This window comes from Oryzias latipes, chromosome 11 (assembly GCF_002234675.1).
Source record: "Oryzias latipes chromosome 11, ASM223467v1".
NCBI classification, from domain to species: domain Eukaryota; kingdom Metazoa; phylum Chordata; class Actinopteri; order Beloniformes; family Adrianichthyidae; genus Oryzias; species Oryzias latipes.
Genome location: NC_019869.2, coordinates 14,442,897 through 14,456,643, shown reverse-complemented (window position 1 = coordinate 14,456,643; position 13,747 = coordinate 14,442,897). Strand labels below are relative to the sequence as shown.

At 41.6% G+C, this 13,747-nt stretch overlaps 1 protein-coding gene across 5 annotated transcripts in view; it reads right to left on the bottom strand.

Annotated features, from left to right (window-relative positions):
* Window positions 1-10,602: 10,602 nt before the first annotated feature.
* The window catches only part of LOC101166565 (protein FAM49A), a 31,487-nt gene continuing 28,342 nt past the window's right edge, over window positions 10,603-13,747 (bottom strand). For all 5 annotated transcript variants that reach the window (XM_004073878.3, XM_011480901.3, XM_011480902.3 and 2 more), the window contains 4 exons: window positions 12,698-12,777; window positions 12,484-12,610; window positions 12,008-12,078; window positions 10,603-11,935 (listed from right to left, as the gene is read on the bottom strand). In XM_004073878.3, the coding sequence (XP_004073926.1) occupies window positions 11,872-11,935; window positions 12,008-12,078; window positions 12,484-12,610; window positions 12,698-12,777 (342 nt within the window). In that variant the 3' untranslated portion in view covers window positions 10,603-11,871. The remainder of the gene's footprint in view (window positions 11,936-12,007; window positions 12,079-12,483; window positions 12,611-12,697; window positions 12,778-13,747) is intronic.

Genomic DNA, 13,747 nt, shown 5'->3' with positions numbered 1-13,747 from the left:
TCAACCTGATGTTGGGAATGATATCAGTCTGAAGTGAATGGGTGGTCACAGATTAACCCCTAATAATCTGGAAAGATTAGTGGCCTTTTAACACTAGATTCACTGAACTGAGGCCTATTATAGTGATGGTTTGTTTCCATCTAACAGCTGTCACATTTTCATCATTTCATTCAGACTCACCCATAGATGTCGCAGTGACGGTGGGACGACATGAACGAGAGCTCAATGCATTTTAAGTGACATGTAACACGTGAACCAGCATTTTTCCTCCTGATGTGTGAGAAGGGAGGTCTCCAAGGAAACCGTCAATGCTGGAAATGTTTCCAAAGAAGCAAAAATATAAAGAATGTACCGATGGAGTTGATGTGTGCCTGCAGTTCTACATGTCAACCATTCAGCACTGACAGACCTTTAGAGCCTTTACAGTTTTATTGCCTTGTCTTTTACTAATGAAGGCGGATGGAGTAATCCCAAATGTAGCAGATTGTGGATGTTGGCTGGAAAAATGTAGAATTTGAGGTTCCCTGAAGGGTCGTTCACACTCTGAGACAAGACCCGTGTTCTTGCAAGCAGAACCTTGAGAACAGGAACAAAGGTTAAACTTTAGAGAAGCTTTAGTCAGGACCATCCTACAGCACGATTACATCGCTGCAGCACCAACACAGCAGTGATGGTCGTTTGTAAACTGCAGCTGGTTGGATCCAGGTTTGACCTTCAGTCTGTGGCGTTCAGCTCCACTTTCCACCCTGACCCCACTCGCTTCAGACGTTTGACCAGACACGCCATGGTTGTTGTTTAGGTCAGGCGAGAGGAACTCCATATAAAACAAAAAAAAAAAATCGTACTTCTCAAGGAGCCTGAACCATGTTGATAGACTTGTTTCCCTTGAAGTCCCACTCTGATCATCTTTTGATCTATTTTCAAAGTGTTCCCAGTGGTTTTTTAATTATGATTATGCCGTTTGTAGCCAAAATGTTAAAACCTGTCATTTTCTTGGACATTGTTCAAGGAAATATTCTGAGTTGTTCATTCCCCATCATGCTTTTGTTTACATTCTCTCCCACTAGCTTACAGCTACTCACAACCCCAACCTAACAAGATTAGAGGATTTTGGAGTTATCCAGCCATACAGTTTTGATTCAGAGTCCACTTCAGACGAACTTGAATCTGGATTTTCATGGATCTATTTCTCTGCAAGTGGACGATCAGAGCGGAGTAGGGAGAATGTGGCCCACCCAGCATATTGTATAGGTTTCAAAGGTTTAAAACACGCTCTTTTTAAAACTGCGGTTTTGAATTACCAGACAAAAAAATTTAATCAGTCTGTTTTATTTTTATTTGGGTATAATATATTGTTGTTTTTTTATTGAGCATAAGATTTAAAATCTTTGTAAATCCCCAGTGTTTCTAAAAAATGTTTGATGTAATCTTTAAATTTCAGACCTGGCCTTGTTCCAACAGTTTCTTTCATGAGTCAAAGATGTTTTCTGTTAGGAAAACAAAAAAAAGATCTTTGAATTTAAGTTTTGCTCCTGAAACAGAACCTATGGACAAACGGACTCACCTGTCTTTAAACTTCTCAGGCCTCTTTACTGTAGCAGAGCTTTTAGGCGAAGTCCACATAATCCTAATCTCTAATCCCATTTGACTAAACATTCTCTGCCATCTGGTCCTGGCTAGACAGATAAAAAGGATCTTGTGCACCCGCACAGAGGCATGAATGCAGCTAATAATCCAAGGATGCAGCTGCATTTACAACCCATCTAGGTGACTGGGTGATGATAGGCCTGGCTTTGAGGTCACAGACGGCAACAAGTAGGAGGCAAACGCCACACAGGCCTATAATCTGAGGGATGTGAAGAACCGAGTCTGAGGAACAGAAGTTCTAATAGAGCTTCTTCCTGGATGCTCCAGAGAGAGGCTTTCTGTGTCAGTCTGTGGATGAAGAGCAGAGGTGTACAGTGACCCCACAGTTTCTCCACAGCGGCTGTTCCACATCCCTGCTGTTTGTGCACACATGCAATATGGATCACACATGACGAGGCGACGAGGTTGCAGCCTAATTCCGCAGGATTCCGAGGAGGTTTTGTAACATTTGAGTGTGGCGCATGCCTCCAGAGCAGAGCGGCCCATCATTTATTCATGTGTGCGCGCGCTCGTCAGCAGGGATGTGCGAGGTTCAGTGAGTTCATGCAGCTCTCCTCCTCTCCTGGTGTCTGGGTCCTGCAGAGAAGGCGCTGGCTGGAGTCAGGAGCTGTTCTGGGGGTGTCATAGGTGTCTCCAGCCTCTGGTGAACATTTCCTGCCCTGTTATGTAATGTGTGTGTGAGGTGGATGGGGGGCTTGTCTGCCCCCCTCTCTTCAGATCGAGAGCAGCCTTCCTGCTCCCCTGCAGTGACCTGTGTCTGGATGCGTGTTTTTTTCCACAGCTTCCTGTCGACACCTCTGCTCTCAGACGGGAAACGCTGGAGCGCGTAAAAGCGCGCCGCAGCCTCGCGGCGCTGCGCTCTGCCGGCGTTTCCCGCCAGTGAGAACTGGATTGGGTGTGGTTTCGCGTAACAAAGCGCCACAGCTTCGCGCCCGATATGTAAATATAGCTGGAGGGGCGGGGTTTAGAGCCACTCCCACTGCAGCCTTAACTCCTTCACTGCCAGCATGGAAACAGACCACGGGGGCGTGGATTAAGAAACATTAATGTGCATCATCGTCATTAGATCCGCCCACTTGGATCTGTACAGCTTTTGTGGTTAAATTATGAAAACCTTCATTGCTTAACAGAATAAATGATACATTTATTTTATGTATTAATTTTAAACCACTAAAGTTTAAACCTTTAGATGCTGCTTGGCTCAAGTAAAGGTTTCATGACTCATAAATTGACAAAATAAAAGATTTTTCCCATGATTTTAATAAGATTAATGCAGCTTTTGCAACAGTTGGAGAATTTCATTTTACTTGTAAAAAAAAAACAAAAAACTAAATAAAATCAACCAAGTTGATGATCCATCAGTCAATGAGCCTTTTTCACTTTTAAATAAAGAAAATACCCATCAAGCAAAACAACTTTTATGATAATAATGATATAAAAAGGCAAAGATCAGAACTTCAAAAGTCCAACATAGTTTTTTTTTAAAGACTTCAATTAGGAGGGAGGGGCTTCTTTTTGTTTTTCTACTGTCTACTAGCACTTTCCTGTTGTTTGTGTACTGAGTTGCTTGACCTACTTTTTCTGGAGTTCAGATTACAGATTGACGTGTTCCGCTTCACATGCTTCACACCTCTCAGGGAAGAACGCGCTAAACAATAGTTCTTTAATGTGCGTTTAGTCCACGGTATTTACTCTGGACAAGCAGGGAGGGGCTTCTCCTTCCTTTTCTACTGTTTCCCAGCACATATGTCCACCACCTACTGTTAGAATAGTCTTGGTGTGAGATGTCAAAGCGGGCTTTAATCGAGGCTTTTTCTTTCACAGCTCTATTCTGATATAAAAAAAAGACTTAATGTCCTAGAATTTTTGCACAAACTGCAGTTATTTACTTCTCCTCCATAATTAACTTTCAAAAGGTACAAAAGAGGACGCCATCCATATGTCACCACCAACTCAAAATCCCTAATTGGCCAAAATTCGACCTGGTTTAACTGTTGATGTTCGTTCAACGACCACAGAGCCTGAAAACGGTTGTAAAAACATGTATCAACATGTGAACATGAGTTTTGAATACAGAAGCCTGTAACCTACATTTACACGTGTTAAAATAAACATTTCATAGAAAGTGAACAGGCGTTGCAGAAGGCAGAGTGAACGTAGATTAATGAAATGAAAAAGAAATAAAGTACAAGGAATGACGAAATTATCAGTCCTGGATCTAAACACAACCCAAATTCCTCGTGTAGGGTGTTTGGGATGATTGAAACAAACTATCCTGACTCTACTTTCAGTCTGTTCAACACAGATATTTAGTGTTTAGCTTGAAGATGTTCCAGAAGTTTCTCTGCACAGCCTGACCTCCATCACCTGTGTGAACTGACATGATGGGCACATATGGATGAACTCAGAGGACAAAGCAGCATCTTTTGGTCTTGTTTTGTTGTTGTCAATTTTAGATAGAAAAACAAGTCAACTCTCATCCACCTCCGTCCTCCTTTGTAGTCTCTGAACTGGTTTGGTTTAGTCTCTTGTTTGGAGCTCCTGGATATTCAAAACAGATGTAGGTCTGGCTGCATGTGTGCACAGCGGCACGTGGCGCTCTCATGTTTTACGTGTGTTACGCAACCATGTGTAAGGTTAGCTGGTATGTTGACCGGTAGCAACACACACTCCCTCCTTCACCCCCTTTAGAGTTATATAAAGTCTTTCCATGTTGCTGTGACTGAGACACCCTGGAGTTCTGAGACTTTTCCTACAGTCTTGAAGCTCTTGTGGTGTCATTTCTGTCAAATTAGCAGCCTCCTTTTCCTAATTCTGAGTACGTTTCCAAAGCAAAGGCCATCAACTTTGTCTCAACATTGAGTGAGGGACATCATCCCTGTGCAAAGTCTGCATCTATGTGAGGAAACCTTGAACAGCAGCTTGTTTGTGATGTCTTTGTGTTGGTCTAGGCCTTGAAATGAAAGGAGTCACATAAACGTGAGATGTTTAGGGGAAAACTGTGCTGAAGGTGAACTATTAAACAACTCCAGCCTTCTTCAAATGCTCCTCTTCTCCTACTCCCCCCTTCCAGGCTGCTTCCCTGCTTGTTTTCTGGTCACGACTGACCATTTCACTGCAGCTCATCCAGACTGAATGACTTATACTGCGACTAAACCCATCTGGTTGAAATGCTTAACAGTAAAGCTACGTTTACACCACCTTCAGCAACGCACATTGAAATGGCCACTTCCATTGAAAAGTACCGGTATATCAACTCACATTTTGTTCTTCTGCTTTCAAAACTCTTGCGATCACGCGTAGCTACGGAAGTTTCAACGACCGCAAAACATGCAGCAACTGAACGGACTTTAAAGTTAAATCAGGTCAGACTTGGACCAATCAGGGTCTTGGATTTGGTAGTGATGTATGGATGGCGTACCTTTTCATTCATGGAAGTGCAAACCGTTTGAAAATTAACCATGGAGGACAAATTAATTGTGGTTTGTGTCAGGCCGGAATTCTATGACACCAACTAATAAAATTTGCCAGACATTGACATTTGGCACCAAACTTCTACCAACTGTAGGTGGTGGACATGTGCTAGTAGACAGTAGAAAAGGAAGATTTAAAGTCCAACTCCAATAATCTTTTGATCTATTGTGAAAGTGTTCCCAGTGGTCTTTCTATTTTGATTATGCAGTTTTTAGACAGAATAAATCTTTTTGTTTGTTTTCCAGGACATGGTTTCTGCAGAGTGGCAGGAGTTCATCAGAAATTCACCCCTGAGCAGTGGGTGGGACTGATGGCATGGGGTAAGCTCCACCTCCCATCATCCATCTGTTTAAACTCTCTTCTGCTATAGTTTACAATTACAGTCCCTAGCTAGCAACAGAAATGGTGAGCATTATCAGAGCCATACAGCCGCTCAGTTCAGATTCAGATTCCAGTTCAGATGAGGAAAACAAAGAGGTCTATGTATCTATTCTGTCTGACAGATGATAAGAATGGAGCGGAGCAGGGAGACTGTGGCCCGACCAGCATATATTTTACATCTAAATTAAGATCTTTTTCATACCGCATTTTTTCATCTGCTCTTGATTCACAACGATTTTACTATTCTACTCACAGCAGAGGTTCATTTCTGCCCATTTAAAGAGGGTTTATGTTCTGGTGTTAGAACCTACAAACATTCCTTTATAGGTCTTCAATCTACCATAAGGACATCTATCCTCCAGATGCACAGAAGTGTCGTTGACCACATCCGTCCAGGTGGAATCGGACCTCCAGTGTTTGGCAGGTTTCCATCCAGGATGAGCCGGTTTACCAAGAGAAAACAAAAGAAAAGTTCAGCATCTCGCCCGATAAGGTGTTCTCTCTCTGGGGAGGGGGGTTAACGGTTAATCTTGGATCCGCTGAGCCGGGAAGACAAATTTGCAAAAACACTTCAGGGGAAAGAGAAGTGGAATTTTTGCATATTGTTACTGTTTCACCACAAACTGAGCTCAGAGGAATCCAAGATCAAATTAACCGGAGCTGTAGATACTTTTAACAGCAAACCATGACCGTTTTGTTTTTATTTTTCCTATTTTGCACGACTTTTGTAGACTTCCAGTGTCAGTTGTGGATGGGCAGTTCGGAAAATACAGCTGCAATGGAGCATTGCCTCAGTGAGCGTGGGGGTTAATCAGGGGAAGTAAACGGCGACACCGGTTCCTTCTTTATTACATGGCAGTTGGGGCACAGTGCCAGAGGAAAACAGCCAGAGCACAACATCCAGAATCAGCCTGGAGATCCTTTTCTCTAAACCGTCTCACCTGTGTGCACCTGCCCTGGTTTACCCCGCCCCACAGACGTCACATTTGCAGAATCTCTGCTGCTGATTGGACTGTTCACCTGCAGTGTCACATTTAACAACCTCTTTTCAAACCAACTAACACAAAGACTTTCAGAATTTACCAAGCTCCGGTTTGTTCCAGATATGGTGCAATGGCGCCCCTGTGTGATGAGAAAGGAGAAGCACAAGCATATTCAAACATTTCTGGATAAAAATGTTTCAGTTTCATTTCATTATTTTAACTTACAGCTAATGAAAACCTAAATTCATTATTTAAAAAAAAACAGATTTAAATCAAGTCACCTGTAAAGGTTTTCTGCGTCTTTAAATACATCAAATCTTCCTGGAGAAAACACAGAGAGATGAGGCATAAAACAGGTCCAAGTTAGAAGAGGATCTCTTCAGAAACTGGTTGTTCAAACAGTGCTGTGTCCAAATACATGAACAGAGAGTGAAGGGAAGGACTAAAACACTGCCAAGACAACTGCAACCCTATAGGAGGATTTTTAAACCCGGTTCATTAAGGAATCAGCTGCCGCTGGAGTCAGAACCCCAAGATCCTCCACCTACACCTACAGGATGTAGACCTCAGCAGACTTCAGAGGCGCCTCATCTGTGGTCCAACGTCTTGTCTTCACACGAAAGTACAAACTGTTTGGGAATAATTCTGGTCAGACCTGAAGGATCAGAGGAGAGGATGGTGCCTGAGATCCAGCAGGAGGTTTCTATAAGTCAGAGGTAGTTTGTCACCTGCTGGTTTTTCTGCTGCCGTTTCTCAGATCTAAATCCTCAACGCTGTAGACCAGAAAGCTTCAGCTCTTCATATTTTCTCCATCTGACTTCATTTACAGCACGACCTGGTCCTCTCCTAATGATGCCCAAAGTTCACCCTTTACGGATCATAGTTTTTTATTGATTGGTTGGTTTTTATTTCCAGCATTAATTGTAGTCATTACAAAATAAAAATCACACAGATTTACACTCTCCTACTGACACACACATATACAACATAATCCGGTTCTGATCAGATAGATTCTTTTTTCTTTTTTTCTCTGATTGCTTAGCAAAACGTCATCGATATTGTATGCCTGATTATGAATTATTAAAACTACAAAGAAAAAAACTTTGAACAAATGCATGTGTAAGAAATATATGGGAAGATGTTTTTGTCATTTGAATAACTGAAAAAAACGTTTCTTTTTTTTAAAACTTCTATGTCACCTCCGGGGCATAGTTTTTGAATTATTATTTAAAAACGTACTTTTAAAAAAAAAAAATCCAAGTGGAGCTTTGAGGCCTTTTTCGCCCTTGAGATTCAGTTTGCATCAAATCTTATGTGTGTGTGGGGGGCGGGGGGGGGGGGGGGGTACTCGCCCAGGGAGTAAGTTATTGTAGAACTGTCACTGTCCACTCCTGTTTAAAGCAGGAGCAGTCTTTGCAGGTGGTCAGCTTGGTCTTGTTAAAACCGGCAACATTAAGCTTCAGTCCTTTCGTTTGGACTTCTTTGGAGGAGCTTATTTTTAACCCTTGTGCTATCCTAGGCACTTTAACATTGGGAGTTGGGTCATCTAGACCCACTAGACAGTGCTCTGAACCTTTTTTCTTCAATGATTTGTGATCTTCACTGGTGTCCATGGATTACATGAAATCTTTCCACCTTTATCCACCTTTGTCATGGTAGGAATAACACGTCAAAGTAAGGGTGGGGTCATCTAAGACAGCACAAGGGTTAAGAGTGCACTGTATCAGACACTTTCATTGTTACAAGTTTGTTTGTTGTTTTATCCAAACCTCTTGTTAAACTTTTTTGTTACCTGGTGGATCCCCTTTTGTGTGATTGTTGGTTGATGTGAACAACTTGTTCAACTTTGCTTTGACGTCTCTCCTTTTGTTTGCCTGTTCAGCTAACAGTGAATTAAAAGCTGCGCTTTAGCACAGACCTGCAGTCTGGGACTTCTCTTTTTTTAAATGATACACCTTCCTTCCCCTTCCTTTTGGGTTGGGATCGTAACAGGCCCAAACAAACTGGATCGGGACATCCCCAATAGTATTAGGGATTTCTGTGGATTTCATTTTGATAATGACTTTTTGTGATGTTTTGAGATTATTTATGGTGAGTTACTGAGAAACTGCTATTGTTTGTATGGTTTTTTTTTTCCTGTACTTTATTGACGATCTCCGCCTGCCTCTGCAGCTTCACATCAAGGCAAACTCCGGCTGTAATCACAAAAGTAAACAGTTCATAGCAGGTCAATAGAACTGCATTCAACGTATTTCTCTGCAATACTTGTGGAGAAAGTCACTAGGAACAATAAAACAGACTGGATATAGTGATGAGCACATAAATCAAACGGATCATGTCTATCAAATAGACACACTGTGGCTTTTCAACTTTTAATTGCAGCCCTTATAGTTTTCGTGAGCATATGAGTTTAGAGCCCAGCCTGTTTGGAGTTCTTTGCTTTTGTAGTTCTTAAAAATATTAGAATGAAAATCACCTCCCTTTTTTTTAATTCACGAAAGGTTTTATTTGAATGCAATCTGTATATATAGTAACCTTTTTTATTTATATTTTTTCCGGAATAATATAATTTTTGCTCCTCCACCATTCATTTAGTTTAGACTCTAAACTTTAGAGTCTATTTGTCTATAGACAAATCCTGACCCCGAAAACACTGTGTGACCAGCAGAGGGCGCTGTGAGAAGGAAATGGCCTCAAAGCGAGTAAGCCCTGGCTGCAGCCTGCAGAACGGCTCAACGTAGTGGAATGCTGGAACGCTGAGGAATGTGAACACGCTGTGGAATGTTAACCCCGCCCACGTTGAGCCCGTGCATTTGATTCACCTTCGTCAGTGCAGTTGTGATTGCAGGAAAGGGGAAGAATAAGTGGAGCATATTTTGTGTCATTGGTAATTAAATGAGGAAGAAAGAGAACAGAGGGGAGGAAAATTTGAATGGTGCAATGTTTTTTTTATCACTCAAAAAAATGATTCAAGCCCCTCTTTCATGTAACACAATAAAATTGTGTTTGTTTTATTTAAAAATATTTATTTTAAAAGAATGTATCTACATTTAATTCACCTAACACAAAATGTATTAATAGTTTCCCCAAGAACTCCAGTAATCCAGAATAATTGAGTGCAAGTAAGGGGCATGCTGTTGAATGCTGTTTCCCTGTTTCTCTTTATTTATTCTTTTTGCTATCTTACGGCTACAATTTTTCACATATTTTAACCATTCAACTATTAAAATGTTCAACTCCTTCGTCTAATGCCTGGTTTGACTTTTGGTCCTTCAAATCCTTCGACTTTTCAAAAGTGAAAACTTTCGTTCGTTTTTTCCACGTAAAAAACGAACTGTGGCATGAAATCGTTTCAACTCGGCTTCTCCCAATAAGACGAAACACGACGAGCCTCATTCGTGTAAATAATGAATCTATTTGTTTATACCGGCGGCTCTATGACATCACAAAAGTGTTAGCTCACTGGTTAGTTAGCGGGTTTAACATCCAGAGGTTCTGAGTTCAAGGCTGGCTTCAGAATGTTTTGCATGTTTTTTTCCCCTTGCCTTTCTTGATAAAAATTAAGTTCAATTGACTCAATTATATTTCGTTACATGGAAGAATTTTCTTTGAGGTGGGGTTACTCATATTTATTGGATGGAAATCCTGCCCACAATTAAATTGAGTTCATCCAATGAGTTATTTTTTTGAGTCCGTGAGGCCAGACAAAATTTATTAACTCCCTAATACATGCACATGGAAACTTGTAAAAGGCATAAGAAGACAGCAATCACTGGATAAATTCTCTAATTCAATAAAAAAAAATTTTTTATTTAGCGCCAATTCGAATTACAGACGTCTCAATGGGCTTCATACCGGTAATTGTAAGGTAAACATACAATGAAAAAGGGATCATGAATACAAAGAATGCATTAGGATAATACTAAGATGGGCTCAGCATGGGCGGGGTTAACATTCCACAGCATGTTCACATTCCTCAGCGTTTCAGCGTTCCACTATGTTGTGCAATTCTGCAGGCTGCAGCCAGGGGTAGTTGGCTCAAAGCTGAAACTGTTTCCAGTGTTTTCTTTTTTTGTTGTCTTCTTTGATAATGAAAATTATAACAAACTTCAGTGGGTGAATGTAATAAACGACAAGTTTATTGTTGCACAAAATATACAAAAAAACAAGCAAATGTACCCCACCCCCCATTTGTTACTCATTGGCCATAATGAAGCAGAACTTCTGAAACCTATGACTACGGCAAGTCCAATGGTCCAAGCCAAATGCGTGGTGATTCCGAGAGACGACACAAATCCAACTTCAGCATCACTGAACAATTAAAAATGAATAAAAACACCTTATTTACACATTTCTGAGCCAACTTTTACAACATGCCAGCTATGTATTTCTACAGAGTGTGTCTGAGCGCACACCCCCGTATAGAAAATATATCATCGGATCAAATGAAGTTCTAGCCTAAGGACTACAGACAGCCAAAGCACTTCTTTTGAATTTAGTTTCCTTCTTGGCTGAGAGTCCCGTGGAGAGAAAAGGCCGGTGGTGTTTCTCCTGGACGGCAGCTGATGGATCCTCATATTTACACAGAAACTGGCAGATCTTCTGCTTTTGCCTCCTCTAATGATTCCTGTCTTTCTTGCCTCTCATGACATGAGTGAAAAAGATCTCCTGGATGGAGAACCGGACAGCTTTGGCACTCGGCTGCGGTTTCTCATCAAGTCTGTGGCTGATTTTGTGCAAAAGACAAACTGATCATAAACAGAAAGAAACCAAAAGATATCTGAAGCACATTAGCACCATGGAGAGAAGGACGCAGAAAGTGAAGGACATTCTTCAAGTAAAGGCAGCCCACTCTGACAGGATTTGTGCTGAAGCGTTGCAGAGGATTCTTTTTCTTTTGGGAGGCAGAAACCACGAAGTTGGTTGAAGATGGATGGATTGATGGATGGATGGATGGATGGATTTGGAGTACAAATGGAGGCCTCCTCCTTGTCCCTCAGCTGCAGAAAGTGAAGCCCCTGTGGTGGAGGCAGATCTCCGGACGGCGTCCATCACACTGCCTCGAGACTCACCTGTGGGTGGAGGTGGGAGCAGCTGAGGGGGGTCTGCTGGATTCCTTCATTCTGGTTTTGACCAGTTTCCCACTAAATCTTCTTCTTTGATCCTTTCTTCTCTAAATCGGCGTCCTCTTCTCTTTTCATAAATATCTATATTTTTTCTTTTCTTACTTTACAAAATGAGAGACAGAATGATGGACAGCTGACGATATATATTATTAAATTCCTCTTCTGGTTTTCAGCAGGTTGCTTTAATTTGGAGATGATTTTCTTCGTTTCAGCCAGCCTCTGGCTGGATCTTCAGCCTCCTCCTCCTGCTGTCTCCTCCTTCATTGCAGGAGGGCTCTGATTTGTTTGGAGGTGCTGTCGTCGTTTAAATGTCGTGTTGTGTACCTGGAATGAACGGAGAAGGCGTGAGCTTTTGCCGCCGTGCGCCGGCTCCGCCTCGTCTGCTGTGCGTCTCACCTCAGGGCGTTCAAAAGTCCCTCCACGCTGTTGGACGGCTGCTCCTTCAGCACTTTGATGCAGCCCTTCATCTGGAGGGGCACAGACAGATGACGCTGATCTTTCACAGAATCTGCTTTGGCTCTTTCTGCTGAGTTTACTATGTCTCAGAAATCTGCTGGTTTTTATTTGAAATCAAACAGTAAAACAGTGACCTTTTGCTTAGACAAAATGAAAGCAGCTTCTCCTAACAATGAGACTATCTTAAGAAGAAAATGGGTTAAATGAGTGAAGACTGAAAAGACTGGATTTTGAGGTTTTCTGAGGCTAAGCTCAGAAATAAAGACGTTATCCGCCTTTATTCTGAACCACAAAAATGCTGGATGCCCCCTCTCTAAGGGTGTTCAGGGAGGGGGGGGGGGTCTTTGGGGACAGGGGGGTTGAAAGGATCTGAGGAGCAAATCAACTTTCCTCTTCCACCCTTTTTGGAGACTCACATCAATCTTTGAAGTCTTGGCAAAGGCCCCCACCGGGTGGACGTGGTCGTACAGGATGATGACCCCCACCATCACCCTCATGCAGAACAGCATGGTGTCGGTGTTGGTGAAGCGGCAGCGGTACTCCCTGAAACGGAGGCAGGAGACACGGAGGGTTTGAGCAGAACGGCCAGCGAGAAAAGACGCTGGACGCTACAGCACAGCCAGAACTCACGGAGTCTCCAGCATGACGCGGCAGACGCAGGCCATGGTGCTGAGGCAGTCTGTAGTGTCCTCTATGGGGAGGGTCTTGTTCTGCAGGAAAAACCAGAAAGAACAACATCTGACTTCTTTTCATTCCATTCCCAATATAAAATGTTCCTCAAGCTGGAGGTGAAGAAGACGAGCAGCAGAGAATGATGGGAATTTACAGCATCTTGGTCAAAAGGGTTTTACTGTTGCTGATTGTGTAAAAAATGTAAACAAAAAGAATTAATAAAATAGGAAATAATAGAAAATGCTTCAATACACATTCAACAGTTTGATCAGAAAAACGTAAAGTCTTTGAGAACTCTAAACTTTCAAAGTCAAAGCTGTTCAGTTTTTCACACATCAGAATTTGTATTTTGTGTTGGAAAAGGTTTGTCGAAGTTTTGCGTTGGTATTCCAGCCTTTTTTTTTGTACTTTTGCAAAGTAAGGAAAATACATAGATTTCTTTTTGTTTTGCTACTTTCATCCCACCATCGATGCGAGCAAACATTTTCCAGATCAACTCTGCACTGACACACTCATTCATAATGAATAGAGAGAATGTTATACATTTGTAAAAAATAAAATAAAAATAAACACAAGGTAGTTTGCAACAGATTCACACAGAAAAGGAAATAAATCAAACAAAATTACACTTGTAAAAGTCATTTCCTCATTGAAATTAAAACACATTTTTTATATTTCCAATGTTTTTGGTTAACATTTGTTAAAGACTCATTCCAATGAAAATGGTGTTTTTAACGCCTTCTTGTGGCATTTTCTGAAGATGGAGGATATTTATTAAAAAAGATTAACCTTCAAATTGCATTTTTAACTGAAACTGTAGTGAATCAGGAGCAGACAAACAGCCGTTGGAAAAAGGTCGTAGTTGTTATACGCAAAGTTCGTTGGGTGGATTACAAGCTCCCTGCTCTGCTCCATTCTGATCATCCACTTATAGATGAATAGATCCATGAACTGATCTTTGTTTTCCTTGTCTGAATTGGAATCTGGATCAAAACTGTACGGCTGGAA